The sequence below is a fragment of the Anopheles merus genome, chromosome 3L (assembly GCF_017562075.2).
Source record: "Anopheles merus strain MAF chromosome 3L, AmerM5.1, whole genome shotgun sequence".
Taxonomy (NCBI): Eukaryota; Metazoa; Arthropoda; class Insecta; order Diptera; family Culicidae; genus Anopheles; species Anopheles merus.
Window position 1 is genome coordinate 8855468 of NC_054085.1, and position 18715 is coordinate 8874182.

An 18715-nucleotide genomic window follows, 5' to 3' on the forward strand; every position below is an offset into this window, starting at 1 on the left:
CAATGCAAACCAACGACCCTTTTGCTGCAATGATCACTCCATTCCAAATGTCTCGAACTTTGATTAAAACCCCGTTCATACGTTCTCAATTCCATCAACCGATGCATTAGTGTCTGTTGATCGGCTTTAATCACACAAACAGTGCACTCCAACGTCCCGCAAATGCATTCCGACAACGCAGGTACGCATCAGGGCACAGGAAAGTGATTTTATTAAATTGAATTCTACCCACTGTTGTACTTTACGATTTCGTATCACCGCCCACACCCGTCTTTCTACGAGGGAGAGGGGGTCGGATTTTACGGATTTCTGCCAGCAGCTTTTCGTTTGTCCTCGCAAATGTGCGTCAGCATGTGTGCTGCACCGATAACAGATGTCCGTTTGTTCGTTGCCTGCCGGAACGGAACGGGGTTTCGCTTTTTGCCCGTCCCGGTGAGTCTCTTTTCGAAATGCAAGGAATGCACGTATAGTGTGTCGTCTCGCAGCCCGACTGCCCGTATCCTGAAGGTACCGGCACTGCATACGTTTAATCTTCTTTCACAGCGTCCAACACCACTAAGCCCACCTCATCCGGGCAAACCATTCGGCGTGGCGAACGAAACGGAACCATTCTGACTGTCATAGGGTTCGGACGGGACCGGCAAGAAATGAATCGAATTCTGTCTCGAGAAACGATTTCTTCCTGCTCGGTACGGCTAACTTTTTCCCCAACGATTTTCTGGCCAAGGGTACGGATTGTATGACTCTGTACTTGAACTTCGTAGCACCGCTACGTGCTGCCAGAAAGGCACACCAAATCGGGCGCTTTTTTGAAGTTCAGTGTCAAAGGAACATTTCTTCCCCTGTGGCCAGACACACACACACCAAGATGGCTTCGCCGAGGGGTCACAACGATTCGTCCAATTCCTTCTAGAACCTTACCTTCGGATCTTCCTTCACAGAATTGGAACCACATTCCTTTCCCATTCTTAGATGCTCCGTTGAGCTGTCGGCCGCAGAATGTCTCATCCTTTTCGTTTTGTCGTGTCGTTTTTTACCGATGTTTCGGTATCATCAGTGCCTCAATGCACACACACAAACAAATACACAAGCACACACACTATCAATGATGGATGCTCTAATAAATCTCGTTTCGTAGAAGCGAACACTGTGAAGACAAAAGTTGAGCAACGAACTTCCTCCAGTGACGAGCTTTAAGCCTTTCGTAAAGCCGACCCTCAAGTCGTTTGGCACTATTACCGTTGGCACTGTCATTCCTCGAAATGGAAGCTTGGGTTCGTTGGTAGACTTTGGAACATTGGACTGCCTAGCAACGAGCATCTCCAGACAATTCGTTGCACAAATGACACACAACCTTGGGAAGGCAGTAGGTATTTAACGGCGGAGGTGGCGTTGTGGTACTTAGGGAGGGATTAAAACTCTGAATCATCTTCGGGCCAAAGGTAGTAATGGTTTGTTTAGAAGATATTTTCATCAGTGCTAGTTAATACATTGCGAGTTCAAATGTTTTATAATTACCATCAATTGATTAAGTATAATCATTTTACAAGATTTTACTTATTGTTGATGAAGGTAACAAAACCAGCACAAAATGAGTTAAATATAAGTGGAGCTAAATCTAGTTACTCTAAGTTAAGTAGACTAAAGTAAAAACTCCGAGACAGTGAATTCGCTTGATTTTTTTTTTCTAGAAGCAGATCAATTGGTTGATCTTACATGATTTGCTTTACCTGGTCATGAAAGTTTGACTTTTTGTCGTGGAAGTTGAACCTCACACAGTTTTTACGCTCAATGGTAGATCAATTTAAAGTGTAGCTGTATACTAAAGAACATTGCTTTCTCTTAAAAAAGATGTCAAAAGACTTCTTGACACATAATTCAAGACCATTCTTAGAAAACCAGCACCTCAACAAAATCTATGTAATTGGAATGCAAAAGCCTTAACCATTTTGGGCATTCACTGGGTTCTGTCACCTCTGGTAGAGCGTTGTTTAGGGCGTTTACTTGGTTAACAGTAATAAATAAACTTTTGATGGCAACACAAAATATTCAAAAAATGATGGTAGTTTTAAAATATGTAAATTATGTTGCACTGTTGAATTTTTATTTATCACGAATTGCATTAAAAACTGTTGATGCATAATTTCTTTATGTTGGAACATACCAAAACTCTCCCGAATCGAGGAATTCTATTGCTCAATTTTCAATACCGACAGTATGCTATTACACTGTATGTTTGAGTACTAACCCTTAAATCTACTCCAAAGTCAAAAGAACTCTTCAACGATTCAAGAAGTTTTGTAAGTTTACTGCGAGCTTTTTGTCCTAAAGCAACGGATTGACAATAGAACAAATGCGTTTTTTTTAATGACACGAAAAACTTCTGGGTCATCTCAAAGCAGTGTCATATGAAAGCGCCTATAATCCAATTGTCCTATCGATGAATGCTCCAATCGAATGAGAAAAGAAAAAGTATTTTTTATTCGTCATTTGGGAGTTATAATTGTATATCATACATGATTATTATTATATATTATATTTTACATACATCTCTAATTCCAAAGTTTAACGTAAAACTGCATGCTTTGAAAAAATATATATAATTGAATTAAAGCATGTTAAACATGCATCTTCTTCTTCCATATTTTCATCATCTGATATATTGGTAAAACAACCAGGAAAGTAATCATAAAGATTATTGAAAACTTCCCCATTCCTCATAAAACTGTGCCATCTTCTCCATTTCAATCCGATGGCTTCCTAGAAATGAATAGTTTTATCAAAAGCCAATTGTGCAAACACATATAACAAACCATCAAGCACCTAATAAGTGAAGGTCAACAACATGGATCGTTCCATCATTCTATTGACTATTTTTCTATCAGAAGCGTACACTCCCAGAATCTTACCATTCCGTTCAGTTTGCCTTTCATCGCTGCTTTTCCACTTATTCTTTCGATCAACAAGATTCCATCTGTTCCAAGGAAAAAGTGGATTTTTTCGTACAGTTCTGTACAGTAAGGGGGAAAAAACTGCCTTTATCCGGTATTGAATGCCTGACTCTTTTCTACTACCAGTCCCGGTTTCCATTATTCGATCGAAATCGAGTCTGCCAGCAAGTATGCTTTATGGAGCACCCAGTTTTGCCTGCTGCATCAATATGCACTTGCTGCATCTGCAGTGCAGTGATTCTGGCGTGATACACACCCCAGACCCTGCTCCTTCAGTTCCGGTAGTATTGTTACTTTTTTGGCCCTGGTCACTTTTCCCCTATGGTTGGCCCCGGGAAAGGCGAAAAGGGCAAACGGAACACGTCCCTGTGGCGCTGAAGTGACACACGAAATGCTATCTCGCATAACCGAACCGCGCAACCTACGACTGACCGTAAGAAGTCAAAAAGGAAATTGAAAGCATCCCAGCTCTATGGCTGTGTATTGCTACTGCCTGTTGGCTGGCACAGTAGCACCGATCCAACAATCCTTTCAATCCCAATGGTCAGCAAGCAGCATAATAACGAGATTGGATTGTCGGGTGAGAATGAAGGAAAGCGAAGAGTAGAGAGAATATACGACTGGACAGGGTTGTGGTGCACTACTGCATACAGCGTGAGAAATAATATCCTTGGCATGCGTTCCATATTCCGGGGCGCAAGCTTTGCGTCAGTGACGAAATAACAATATTTTCCCTGCGAAATGCATCTTGGCCCCTGTTCAAAGGAACAAAATGGCTTCAACTGCATTAAGAGTATTTCTTTTCCAGCACATGATTTTTCAGAACGTTTGCATAGGATCTGTTTTATCGTTTTTTTTTGTTTTGTCCTGTTTAGGTAATTCAGAATGTATGCTAAATGCATAGAAAAATTGTTTTTTTTTGTTAGTTGTGTTTTAAAACATATTTTTGTTTCATTCCTATATTCAATCCATCAAATCAAATTAATCAAATTAGTCATACAACTTGCAGCAGCGCATGTTCACACATTTGATTCGTATATTTCGATAAATTTATATTCCAAATATTTCATGTATTAAGGTATCTCTTATTTCATACAATAAGGTATGTAATAATGTTGTATATTTTGCGAAAAACAAACAAAACCACTAATCGTAAAAGCAGAAAAAATAATAAAACACTATTATTGTACAGATTAAAAGATGCTAGCGTCTAGCAAAGGTACTAGCAACCATTGATTAATCCTTTTAGATTCTGAAACTACAGTGAAATCTCCCTAAGGTCTTCAAGGGACCGTCAACTTAGAGAGATATTCATATTGGGGAAAACTAGTGAAGTTGTTGCTATGAAGTTTCCAAGAAACCACCGAAAAAACCTAGCATCCTTGGACCAATATGTTTGTGAACTGTAACCTATAAATTCATCTTAGAGAATTTCGGCTGCCAAATCGAATCTCTCTCTATCTTCCTCTATCTCAACAATCATTCTCCAGGATGCTCGGTCCCTGGCCAAATCGCATATGCATCTTATAGAATGTTCACCATAGATAAATCTTCATCTTTAAGAGACATAAAATGTACGGAATATGACAGGACTGTCAAAAGATCCATCTTGAAGAAACAATTCATCTTGGAGAGACTACATCTTAAAGAGATTTTACTGTATGTAAATTGTACTTCATAAAGATTTTGTTTAGCTATTACATCAAGCAACACGGGTGATTTAAAAAAACTATGATTGCCACTGATAAACATTTGCCCAGTCATTTTAGCCCTGAAAATCTTATAATGATCTTCATTAAGTAGTTTCCGTCAAGTGGGCTGGAACTCATTTCCTGTACCACGGGACGGATCCATCTCTTACCACAGTAAATGAATTCATTGAAAAATGTAAACTGTTGTTAATTGTTTATAGAGCACCAATTGAAACTTATCCATACATACTACTACATGGCTAACGTTAACTTGCGTAGAAATTCTGTAAATCTATTCTAAAAAAAACTATTTTTTCTTCATTTTAACTGTGCATCATTCACGGATAATTTGTGTTATATTGTTAAACCTCTCAGATTAGTACAATTTACAATAACATTCCAAACATTCCCAACCAGCAAAAACCTACACCAAACTTCTCAGTTGCATTGTGCAGTACATACTGAATACACAATGGCAATTTCGTTTCCTTTTTTACTTTCAAAGTTGCTTCGTGAACAAAGTAAACCTAGAAGAAAGAATCTACTGCACCAACCGATTTCAATGGATGGGAAACGAAACGGATGCTGCGGATCGATTACTTCCTTTATGTATAATACTACTGTACCATTATGTGGGGGTAAAATCCGATGCTAGAGAAAAGAATCCAAAACCCCAAAGAACAGCCACCGCGTGCCTTGCCCGAATGCACGAGTGCTTCTGGTGCTGCTGCGTCAGAAGAATTAGTTCCCAGCACAGTTTGAACTGCTCGATTTCAGCCCTTCCGATGCAGCTGCACAGCCCGGCAGCAACGTGGCTGAACTCGACAAGCGTATAAACCATTGAGCGCAATGGATAAAATCATTACGTAATTGAATTTAATAGACTTACCTTGCTGGTGGTAGGTAGGACCACCTTTGCCATCCTTTTCGCCAGCACCTTGACCGAACCATCGTTCGCAAGCAGATATTGTGCGGTTGAGGCCCGGCCTCGATTGCGATGAGCCGTAAAATGAAACCATTAAAGCAGTCCACCATGGTCCCGTGCCAATGAAGCAAAGCAAACCGTGAAGAACGTAAGAAAAATGCCTCCATCCTTTCACTGATCAACCCAGCGAAAGAGTAAGACATAACAACAAATGGAGCACACACACACACACACAAAACGTTGGTGACACACAAGAAAACTCCACGGAAATAGAAGAAAGACGAAATGGAAAAAAAGGTCAAACGATGGTCCCCAATGTACCCACCGTAGCTTCCGGCTTCCCTGAAAGCGCAGTGAAGCAAATCCACCGCACCGTCCCGACGAATCTACCGCCAGTTCCTGCTAGAGTTTCCGTTCTGTTGAACGAGTTCCTTTTTCACGGGTTTTCGGTCGCCACCGTCCTTATCCTGTCCAGTTCGGCCCAAGGGACCGGTCAATCGGATCGGCTGCTGTTTCAAGGATACTCGCTGGCAGGCTTTACTTCACCCGGGCTTCTTCACTTCATTTCGTTGCATTGCATTTTTCCCCTCGATTTCTGTTTGCAGTTTTCACTTTCTTACTTTTCGGCCACGCTCGGTGACACACGCTCGGGAAAACACATGGTACCCATCCCCGTTGGGAGGGAGGGACAAAATGCAAAAGTTTATTGAAAATATGGAAATACCGCCAGCCCACGACCCCTGCCAAACAGAGGTCCAGCGTTATCGCTTCTTATTAAAAACTTTGGCCCACTGTGCCCCTTGTGTGTGATGCACACACACACACACACACGACTCCGAATCCCTCCCTCTTTTTTGTATCTATCAATATGAAGAAGAATACTAAGCTTTGCGCGAAACGATTGTGCATACATTTAGGCGCTTGTGTACCCCAAAGGACCGACGACAAAAAAAGGTTATCGTTCGTGCACGGTACCCAAGAAGTGTCCGTTTATTAAAAATGTATCGAACAGACTCACAAGCATACTCACATACACTCACATACACACATACAGGCTAAATGGCTATCGAATCTTGCTAACGGTTGTGTTTCGGTTCATGAATTCAGCTGTTAACATCGAATTGGTACGAAATACGAGCATTACCAGTATGCACTGATGCACAAACACAGGCAAACACAAATGAAACTTTCTCCTCCCCCCTCCCTTGACGAGAAGGGAGCCAAGTGGGTTTCGCGAACTCGAGCTCGATCGATGTCCAACCCGGAGTTGACCCTTGGGACTCAAAATAGCTCACGGGATTGTTACAACCCGTCGACCGGACCCGATGCTCCATTTGCATACATATGAGCTTTTGCGACATTGTTTCGACATGCAATCATATCACGTGAACCCTCGCTGAACGGGCACCAGCTGGATTGGGTGCAAAATCGGTTTAGATCAATCGCGTCCGTTATTATGATTGTCACTGCATTGAAGTTGAGTTTTTTTTCTGATGTTCTCATTTTCTGATCGAAAACTAGTTTTTGTTACACATCTATTAGAGAGTTTATTCCTTCTATAAAGCATTTTTAAGTGTTATTTTCTTTTAATTTCGTTGATTGCTTATTTAAATCGATGAACAGATTCGTAGATCCTAATTTTGATGCAATGATAGAACGTTTTATTTTACTTAGAACAGCTATTTTTAGGAGGCGTTTTTCTGAATAAATATAACTATATTACTACTAACAATATACAGTTATTCGTGCAGAAACCCAAGCGAGTAAAAATGTTACTTTTCGGCTGTGTTTTCGATTGATATTTCGTGCACGATTTGACAACCGAAACAGTGTACGAGATTCAGACTTTTTTCGGCACATAACCTCAACTGCGTGTTAGCCATGTTTGCTATCGTTGCACGTTAGCATTAGACATTTTGAGGTTAAATAGTTTTTACATTGTTGATGTTTATTTGAATGATACGATACGAAATAAAGCAACGGATTTAAATGCAAACTAAACATAATAGTCAAAAAGGATTACATATGACTTGCTTCAATGCTAGGCTTGGAGAGCGAAATGGTTCGAATGAAATTACCACACATACAGTCATATATTGCTAGTCAAATTATGAGAGTGTGTGAGTTATCGTCCTAAAATTTCCGTTTGGGAAAAGAACTGTGTGTTTAATTTCGAATAAGTCTACCTGTTGATTACACACATATTTAAATTATACTTGTTCAATTAGTAAATATGGATTTTTTTCTGCAAAAATGGCCTGTTGCCTACCACCATGAGCTACAAGCAATATAACAGAATTAACAATTTCACTTAACATCCAAATTGACATAAAATTAATTTTATTATTCAGATAAAAAGTTCAAATACAGTACGACTTGCAGCAATTTTTAATACTCAAAAAGTGTTGTCTTATTTTCTGCAGCATGTGTAACACCTATTACCTATTTAAATTACCTATTTGCACCACAAAGCTGAACAGTTAAGCCTTTGCTACAGGAAGACGTACTATAGCTCGATGTGTATTGAAAACAGGATGACTTTCATTAGAGGACGTGCCAGATTCCAACCAAACTTCTTAGCTGGAGTTTTGCTATACGTATTGCATACCTTTTGGCGCTTTTCTTTATAAGTGCAACAATGAAGGTACACATTCAAGCAATCCATCGCTTCATCATGCTCAATATACTTTTTATAACCATGCTATTACAAGCATGTATATAAGCTCATCAATAGTCGAATACTGTTTCTGCTTTTAATCTTATAATTCTTCGTAACAGCTTAAATATTTAAAACCCCCTATCATAAAGTCAATCGAGCATCAACATGTACATCCTGCTTCACACCATCGTAAGAAAATGATGCTCTGAGTTATTTCATTATTTTGTCCTCATTTTAAATTTAAATCATCATCTAATCCCTGTTTCGTCGAAAATAACACGTACAAACATAATAAGACTCACACACGCCTCAATTGAATCACACAACTTTACTGCCAGAACGCTTCGTCTCGTTTTATATGGTTTATTTATCTCACAAAATTGCATTTTATACCCTGAAATGCTAATATTTACTCAAATTAACAAAACTTTTACTGCCAAACGCTACGTATAATTCACCCTGCCTGCCACTCCGCAATAAGCCACATCTCCATAAAAGCTTTTCGGCTGTCTTCAGCTCTCTCTTTCTCTCACACACAATATCGCTGCCGCTGTAAGTACGCGCAGTACCATTTTCTTTGCGCCGTAGTATACCCTTTTCGCAAAGGATTCGAACTTTTCCTGGAGATACGGGCAGCACCAAAAAGCACAGCAAAGGGTGAGGCAAAGTAAAGAGAAGAAAAAAAGTCAATCTAATCCACGCTCAGTTCGTACAACCATTCCAGTACTCGCTGGAAACGCTGATTCCTTCGAGAGAGAAAAAAAACACACACGCACTCACACATACACACACAGACCCTAAATATAGCAGACATTCGATGGTTTGCTGCTGTTGCTACTGGTGGCACTGAAAATTCATCATAAAATTTTTATCCATGAAAACGACTTTTGGAAAGTTCATTCCTCCTCGGAATCCCATTTTTTCTTCAATTTTTTCTGAGGGTGAGCCCGGGAGACGATAGCCTGAGCTTCGTTTCCGGCATGCTTTTGTATACAACCGCCGACGGTGGGCTATATCCTTACCGGCGGCTGCACACCATGGTGTGCGCCCGGTAAACTCAAAATATCGGCGCACACGTTTCACATCTGGCAGTTTCTGCAGGGTGGATGGGAAGCACCCATCCCGCTTTTGGCAAAACGAACTTCCCCAAAAGGCTATGCGAAGAAGCAACACGAAGGGAGAAAATGTTTCCAACCAACACAGAGCACACTTCTCCCATCTGCCAAGTTGCAGTGGCGATGGAACCCATATGAGATTTATTTTCAACCCATTTTCCAGCACACATCCCTCCGAGTGTGTTTTATATTTTTACCTCCCTTCCCTCATTGGAAGGCTAAAAATGCTTCTACCAAGAGCACACATTACGGTCCCAGACGCCGGGAATTGGGCGTTCTGTGCGAGGTATTTTTACAACCATTGCATAAGGCCCACTTTTCTAACCAACGGGTCGCGAACCGAGAAGGGTTATTCAAAGGAGTTTTCTGCACACACACATACACAAATGAAAGAGAAAAACGGCAACTTGAAGGCAAAATCAACCCTTTTTCGGCAACAGGAACTGGTGGAAAGCTTCGAAAGCACTTTCCACTCGGATGCAGTGTATGTGTGTGCAATCTTTTCTTTCCACACGCTCGGGCAAATGGATAAAAGCCGGTGGAAGACCGACGACCCCACCGCACACGGTTTTGCATAAAACCCACCCTTCTGGTGTTTCCAAATTTCCTTCCCTCCCTTTGGGGGGAAAAAAGTTTGCCATGGTAGCGGCCCGGGGTTGAAATTGACCGGGAAGAAAAGGAAAAAGCTTGGGCCAAACTTTTTCCACCCATCAAGACGAACCACTCTAAAACAACACCTTCGCTTCGCGCTGCGTTGCCCTTTCTTAACACACTTGCCCCCGTGCGCTTAACGAAGCGATGGGACGTAAAAGTCCTCCCGTAAGAAAATACGACACATTAGCCCGTGGAAACGTGGTACACTGTCATTTTGAGTTTTCTGTCGTTTGCTCCTTCGCTTCTCAGCCACAGCCCCGAAATTGCAGTGCCGATGCAACAATTTTACGATCCGGTGCATCACATGTACCTTTTCCGAAAAACCCCACAATCCCCAAGCGTGCGGCGGCTGGTACGCTTGATGGGAAAGTTTTCCCGTTGCCGCATGCTCATTGAAATTCAATAGGGTGCAAATTCTTTTTTATTCGAGCACTACTGCAGCAGGGTTGGTAATTTTTCAATTTCACTCCGCGCGTCAACCGATATTACCCAGCGCGAAAGAGTGCAGTTGAAAGTTAGGTTGGGTGGAGGGGAGAAAATTGACGGTACGTTTTGATTGGCCTCCTCTTTGCTACCCTTTAGGGGCGGGGGTTGAGAATGGGGCAGGACTTTTGGCAAGTTTTACCACTCCCAAATGTATGCAAAACTCGTGTCGAAACACTGTTGCGGCGGATTGGGGCGCGTATGGTGGATGAAAGTTTTCATTAAAACGGCACTAAATGGGAATGGGTTGCATATTGATTTCAATGTTTCATTATTTGAGGTTGGTAGCATGCGAAATTAATTTTTTCTATCGAGTTTTTAATTTACTACAAATTGTACACAGCTCCAACATAAATGTATCAATCAACTTGGGGAATGAAGATGTACAGGCTTATAATTTCAAGCTTTTATTCAGTCTATAGTGCAATGAATTTCATTATTGATAGTGATGTTGTTGCGCTTCAGCTTCTGATTAGTTATTAACATTCGAATGGATGCTACATGTAGTACTACATCGCTAGTTTAACTCCAATTGCTAATCAAATGCTACTGGGATTAATAAGTACTTACTACGATTACAACAATGAAGTACAGTCCGAATTCATTAGCTTAATGCTTTGAAGTTGAACGCGCGATAGTTTGCGCGATATATGAGTTTGTATGAAAAACCTGGTTTCTGAAAAAAAAAAACAAAAATATTTCCATGGTCTGTTGTACTTTTTTGCATTTTTTTTCAATTTGTTTATATTGTTTTGTAAAAAATGTGCGGTTTTCTTTTTATGCCAAATCGTGTCAATCAAAACCAGACATTCAATAGTTGGCAGGTAATCGAGCTCGCAGGTTTTTGTTGAACAATATATTCTGGTGTGTAACTGTTTTTCATGGTTTAATATGTTTATTTGTATTTGTTAAGTGATTGGCCATCATTGGTACCCTATCACTGATCTTATAAACTATCATAGTTGTCTAATATAGCAATAAATCACATAAAGCATCACGGTACATTGTAAGATCACCACAATTAGCAAATAACAAAGAGTATCACAGCAAGACATACAGGGTAACATTAGGAGTTCCAGATAAAAGAGTCATAGTGTACATTTTTTTGTTTATTTTTATAGAGCCTTTGAGTCAAATAGTGATCATTGTTCATTATCGCTATATGCACGTCTAGTTTTATCAAATCTTACTAAGATTAATAGTTTCTTAAAGTTGACCAGTTCCTACGTTGCAATTAACTCGAGCAAAAGGGTCCGGTGAATCTATCTTTCCCAGGATTTTTTTTTTCTAAAAAAAGTGATTTGCGCCTTTTTGCGACGAGTAGCAAAATACTCGAGTACAAAAATTTAACACCGGGTGTGATAACTTCGTGTCACTGCCAAGTTACGCCAGGATGTGAACCGTAAGACTAAACGGGTGAATTTCTTTAACACTGACTCGATCTTATTCGAGCACATATTTTGATTTTTCATATTTTGATTTAATCAAATGTCAACTTTGCTATGATACTTTTATATTAAAATATTTGTTTCATAAATATACACAAACCAGAATATTTTTTGATTTTTTTTTAAAAAAATGAAAGTAAATGAAAGTAATGTTTCATTTTGTAAGTATCCATGGTTCATTGTAATACAATTGTTGATACTCCTTAAAACAATGAGTACAAGCCCATTTTTGTTAAAGGAAAAACATGGGGGCCAAGCACTTTTTGTTTACATTTTGTATGGCTATCATAAAGGAATCGATTCGAATGAAAAGATGATGAAAATAATTATTTTTAATACAATTTCGGTTGATTTTGCACCATTTATGGGTATCGATTAATTTATTCTATAAAAAAGAAAACAACAAAACTGTCCAAAAACCGTATACATTACAAAGTTATTTATCATTTTGTTGATCTTTTTTGCAAAAAATCATGATACTAAGCCCAATCTGTTACAAAATATTAATAGTTAAAGTAAGTTATATCTGGCTATCATATATGATAGCCATGGCACACCAGGAAACATAACTGACTATCATATATGATAGCCATGGCACTGTTACTCTTTTATTACTGTGTTCCTGCGGCACAATATTGTATAGTGGTGGGACACAAAAACTATCTGAAAAACTGGATGCAGTTCGAAAGCATTTTTTGCGTTTTTGAGCTATAGAATATATCGAGGTGACAATATTCTATTCTATTGTTTATTAGAACAAATTTACATTTGCATTCTGGCGAAGCTTCTAAAAATAAAGAACCATCATTAATTGAGATTTTTTTCATTGCATACCAAACACATAATATCTGATCGAGCGTTAACCAGTGACACATAAATTGAGGAGTAATTTCATTTTGAATTTGACCAATTATTTGGTCACAAACTTTCAGTGCCATGAAGAATACTTACTATCGCAAGTAAAACTGTCATGAATGTGCGCCCTTAGATACTTTCACGCTTCAAAAGCCTACGCGCATAATAATCAACTAATTTTAATAACACAGCACCAGCCTATCCTAAAGGAAACTCAATCTAATTTTCGATAATTTCCACGCATAACGGCCGTTCTCTCGGGCGTGCCCGACAGTCACTGGCAAACTGGTTAATTGGAAATTAAAAACCAAGAACCCGCAGCACTTCCCGCGTGCACATAAAATTTCCACGGTTCCGTGCCATGTTTTTACGCTCGATGTGGACAGGAACTCAACCGCAGTTGGTGCTAATAAATGCAGAAAATGCTTGCCATTTGCGAAGGCGCAACCAAAGAAACAGGTTCTAATGAACGAGGCTCTGCACGGCCATTGCTGTGCTCACTGGCGCTCGCGTAAGATATGCACCGTGTTCATCCGCATCCGCATTGCTTTGCCGCACAGAATGCCCTTCACCCGTCCGGAACTTGTCCATCGGCAATGGAATTAACAATCAAACGGGCAATGGAGTCACGAACTCCGGGTGTCCCCCGGGAAGTGGGCCTGTGACGGTGGAGAGCGTTCGGTCGGTTGTTCGTTCAGTCAGTCGCTTGTAAAAAAAAAGCCACTCCGACACGAAACAGCGATGCAATTGCCCAGGCACAACAGTCAAACAAATCACTATAAAATTAGATTTTTATAGCATCTCGTGCTCTTTCCGCTTCGCGATGCTTGCGAAGTGAGAAGCCAATCGGGACAGCTTCTTCTGCCAGCACCAGGGCGTTCTTAGCTGGAATGCGACGCTGGACTAATATTTCATTCAATTAAAGTACGGCTGCGTTTTCGACTGCGGAACTACGAACTGTGGGAAAGTTATGGCTTGTGGGAATTTTGCGCCAGGTAGCCGTGCCACTTGAACGGTCTCGCAAACTGATCGGACTAGAACTTTTCCACAATCGCACAATCACGTGCAAAACACACACACACAGACTGACTCAGTACCACTGTGTGTCGGCGGGCTCGTTTACGTGGGATAAAACTTTACTGCTGCGCTGGTGCTTTTAGTTGGGCCCGCGACATGCCCGCATGGTGCCGATGGTGGTGAGAAATTTTGGCATCGCTTTAACTCATCCGTACAAATCTTTTTTTTTTTTCAGCTCCACCCACATCGATCCAAATCCAGGGCTACAGCCAGCATGCAAAGGTGGAAGTACGCGAGGGCGAAGAGCTGACGCTTACATGCGTCGTTCCGAACGCGAGGCCAGCCGCACAGATCGTCTGGTACCGGGCAAATGTGGAGTACAAATCGAGTAAGTAAATAAAGGGTTAAAGTTCAACGTACGATATGTTTAGTTATCTTTTAATATTAATATTCTGTCATAAAACTACCACTGCTTTCGGTGTGACCTGCACTCTGTACATTGCTTTTAGTGATTTTAAATTCGTTAGCAGCAAACAATTGAAATAAACAGAAAATCATAAATTATTCATTCGTTTTTATTGCTTCAAATGTGTTTCGCCCTCGGTTAAAATCGATGTTCAACCGTACGTTACCACTTTATGAACAATTTTGCTCGTTGAATTGTTAAGCCAGCAAACACGTAAATTTCTATGAAAACGGGAGCTTTAGAAAGCTTTGCACCGATGAAAGTTGTTGCTGTTTAATTAGGGAGCAAATTTACGGACCGAGATTATTTGTAGTTGCAATTTTGATCTTTACAAAAACAAATCATACAAAAAACCTTTATGTTTTTCGGTAGCGAGTGAGAATAACAATTCACTGTGAATTTGTACATAATTTCATAAGCGGTTTAATTAATGCCCTTTTGTGTCTTGGGTGGTAAATATAGTGGGTAGGAATTAAATACTGAGGACAATATTGATAACAGTATTTAGATCGACCACTCTTGGATCCAGCAATTATTTATAAACTAATATTATTAATATATATATATATATATATATATATATATATATATATATATATATATATATATATATATATATATATATATATATATATATATATATATATATAACTCTCTAGGCAACTATTCAATTCAACTAGTTACTATGTACAATTTTAAATATCCTATGCTAAATAATGCTACGACACATTATTTTTATTTTATTGATTTTTTTACAATGGAAAAATACTTCACAAATAATAAAATAAGTATTGATAAATACATTCAACGTTGGAATTGCAAAAGTTTAGCTTCATTAAATATAAACATGAACCTCTAAATTAATTCATACACTTTGAATATAATTGTTAACACTGCAAGTATAACAATAGTAAGAACTTTACCGAAATTTTGACCTATGTACTCAATTTTCTGCTTTACATATTTACATATTACATTCTACTCAATTTAAATGCCGACATTTTTTGTGATTATACGTTCCATGAATGTATGATGTAGCTATTAGATGTAGTACTTAACCAACAATTTATATTCATGATTTCAAATGCCAAAATTCCACAACTCTCCTTAATTATTTTTAAAGACGTGATTAGAACTATCATACATCTCGAATGCTATGGGGAAGCATGAGCGCTTATGCCTAAAAATCTATATTATTCGGCCGTATCGGGGTGGTCGGTCGTTCCCGGGAACGTTCGCCGTGACGCTCATTTTCACTCATTTCATAGCCCTCTATGATCAAAAATTAGAAAACCGTCAAGTTTTGTTCTGCCCATTCTAGTGGTACAACCCTGTCCACTCATGAGCGACGAACGTTCTTCGACGAACGACCACCCCGATACGGCCGATTATCTTGCTTAAGATGTATAATATTTACTTTATAAACATGTTCAAACATGCTCTGTTGTTGAAAAAAAGTTCTAGCAATGCAAAGCTTTAATTTATTTCATCTGTATAATGTTCACTAGCTTTGAGCCTGGTGAGCTTGATACGGTGCACGGCAGTGAGCGTACATCGCGTATAGCTCGTCATTATAACGGCTCCTCCATTATCCTTGCACAATGCTAATGATAATAATACCCTCTTTAGAATTGCTCTTGTATTTCATTTGGCTGATTCGGATCATGCAGCGCTTGTAATAGGTTATGTAACACTCATATCACCATCCAAAATTCCAAACTGATATTAAACGATTTAAGAACCATATTGGCCAATGTTGTCAAGCTACGTGGTCATTTTCTTAAGGAATGTTAACCGTCCGACTTTCGATGAACCGAATGAATTTCATACTTTTTCTTACATTTATGCATGATTTTCGGATGTTTTTTAAGGCCTGATTTTTGGCCAGAGTCTAGCTGCAATGTGTCAAAAAGAGATAATGAACCCTTTTCCCTTTTAAGATCGTAGGCTGAGATTTCAGCCTATCAGCTGTTTGCATTGTAAAGCAGTTTTCGAGCAGCTATCGAAATGAATATAATATCCAGGAGGGCTTATCCCAAGGTGTATGTATTGAGAAGATTGATTTTTATCGCTTCTGCTTATGATTTCAGATTTTTGTTTTGTGTATTCATAAAGTTATCAGAAATCCTGTTTGAGTCAAAGTTTTCATACACCTTGTCAAAAAGTGACGTTTAAATTTGATTAATAAGAACAGGCTAAGTCTACTTACATTTTGATTCTCGATTCCATCACATGACATCTTTAATGCACCATGGGATAAACATTTTTTCGAGCAGGTACTCTAATCTAATTCTAACTTTGAGGTTTAAGTAATCTAGACCAGCGGTCGGCAAAGTCCGGCCCGTGGGCCAAATGCGGCCCCCTGCAACATTCAATCCGGCCCGCGAAAGGATTCGACTGATTTGGAAAGATTGGAAGAAACTATTCGTATTCACATTACTAAAGATCTTTTGGAATGAAATTTTATACCGTTGTATCTTTCAACTTTAATTATCATAATGACGGACCAATCAGTATGGTTGAACTCGAGTTCAATATTCCAATATGTAATAAAACATTGTTTCAACAAAACAATAAGCCATGAAGAATGGAGCAAGTGCCATACGAAACGTTGTATAGAGAAGATAAACTAAAGTCTGGTGACAGTAGTTTTATTTAAAGTTTTGCATGCGACTTTACGGCGAGAGATATTCGACTTCCGCCAACGCAATACATGCAAGACAAAGTTTTAGTAAAAGTGAAAAAGATCCATGCATTTTTCTTGTGATAATAATTTCTTCTTCCATTAGTTATTTTTTCACTCAAATCTGTTTGTTTCATTTTTCTCTATTTCAGGACTATTTTCGATCGTATTTGAATACAAAAACTAACATTTAAAAATCACTGTTGTTTTTACGAGTTTGGAGATTCAACACTGTTGCTTTTTCGAGTACAACGATTGTCAAAGTGCATTTTCATAAGGAATCAGTTATCAATTTGCCTGAAATGGCATTACTTATTCGAAAAGCATTTTGATAGTTACTAAATATACATTTGTCTCGATATGTTTTCAGCAGATGAATCGTAACTTATGAATCTTTGCAAGACGATTTAATAATAGGAGCTAGCAATTTAAAACTTTGTTTGGCCTATACAATTACAAAAATATAACTCTATTAGCTATCGCAGTGTCCGATACTATCAATGAAAAATTTCCTTGCTTCCGATACTTGTTTGTACAATTGTATTATGTAATAATTTAAGTGCAGTAAAGTATATTTGGCCGCTTTCCGTCAAACTCCATATAAAAAAGCTGACAACGCGACTACGAAAGGCTCCATAATGGGAAAATATAAGGTGCTTGACTTCAGATTGCCGCCACTGTCCATACTGTCGTGAAAAGATTCAGGAATGTTGCGGTGCGAAATTGTCACATTTTTTATTTCTAAATGACCGATAAAATATAATCCTCAATTAAACTCTCATCATTACAATTTCCACACCGAAACGAGCGAATTTATCATTTTAGAAGAAATGAATGCATAAAAGTAGGAAATATTTTCCCATCAATCCCAAGATAAATCAGATTCCTAAATGATAATGAACTCCTATGTTACCAAGAACTATCTCCATTTGGAAAACTTTCACCAATGTAATTTATTCTCATGGTTTTTTGTTCACCGTTCCCAAATACTGCTAATTGATGTTGTGGACCAATCAATAGCCACACAATACAATTAATGAAGGCCCTTCTAAAATCATTTTGACACCTTTTTTTGTGCCCAAAATTACACACACACAGTTATCGTACCGCTTCAATCTCACTACTCGCGCCATGCATATCAATTGAAGAGTGCAAATGACCAATTGCACCAACGTCCGTCACCTTTTTTTGTCAAATCTACTTGCACAATTTCCACCGAAAAGATGCATTGCGACCAATGCCCCGTAATTCCATCATCCCAATTAAGTGCCCTCCACTTCATTCCCATTCAAACACAAAACCTAAAAGTGTCACTCATGTATGTGTGTGTGTGTACAGATGCTAGTACACACTGGTATGTGCCCATTAGCCGCGTTGTGGCTCGCAGTTGATCACAGAGGTCGAGTCCGACACCGCACAAAACCCTCGACCGGGGCACCGCACAAAATGTTGGCTAGGTTGAATCGGTAACGGAGAACTAATTCGCACCAGGGACAAAATTAGATGCTTAGCTGCCTGGGAACGCGACCGCAACAACCGCTAAAAGGGGTAAAGGGTTTGCCAAACCCAACTCCCCAACCCGTCCGTTGCTGCATAATCGAATCGTTCAAACCTTGTTCCTACAACAGCAGCAGCAGCAGCAGCCGCAGCAGCTACGTTCGATGCATCTAGCTAGGGCGCAGAGTATGCTGCCCCGGGCATCAGCTCCGGTTCAGCTCGACATTATTTTGATAGCTCCACGGGAGCGACACGGAAAACGGCACGTATG

General features: G+C 39.3%; 1 protein-coding gene across 6 annotated transcripts in view; it reads left to right on the forward strand.

Moving 5' to 3' along the window:
- Positions 1-18715, forward strand: part of LOC121599705 (nephrin-like) — a 250036-nt gene that overhangs the window by 179853 nt on the left and 51468 nt on the right. For all 6 annotated transcript variants that reach the window (XM_041927728.1, XM_041927725.1, XM_041927730.1 and 3 more), the window contains one exon: positions 14034-14186. In XM_041927728.1, coding sequence (XP_041783662.1) covers positions 14034-14186 — 153 coding nt within the window. The remainder of the gene's footprint in view (positions 1-14033; positions 14187-18715) is intronic.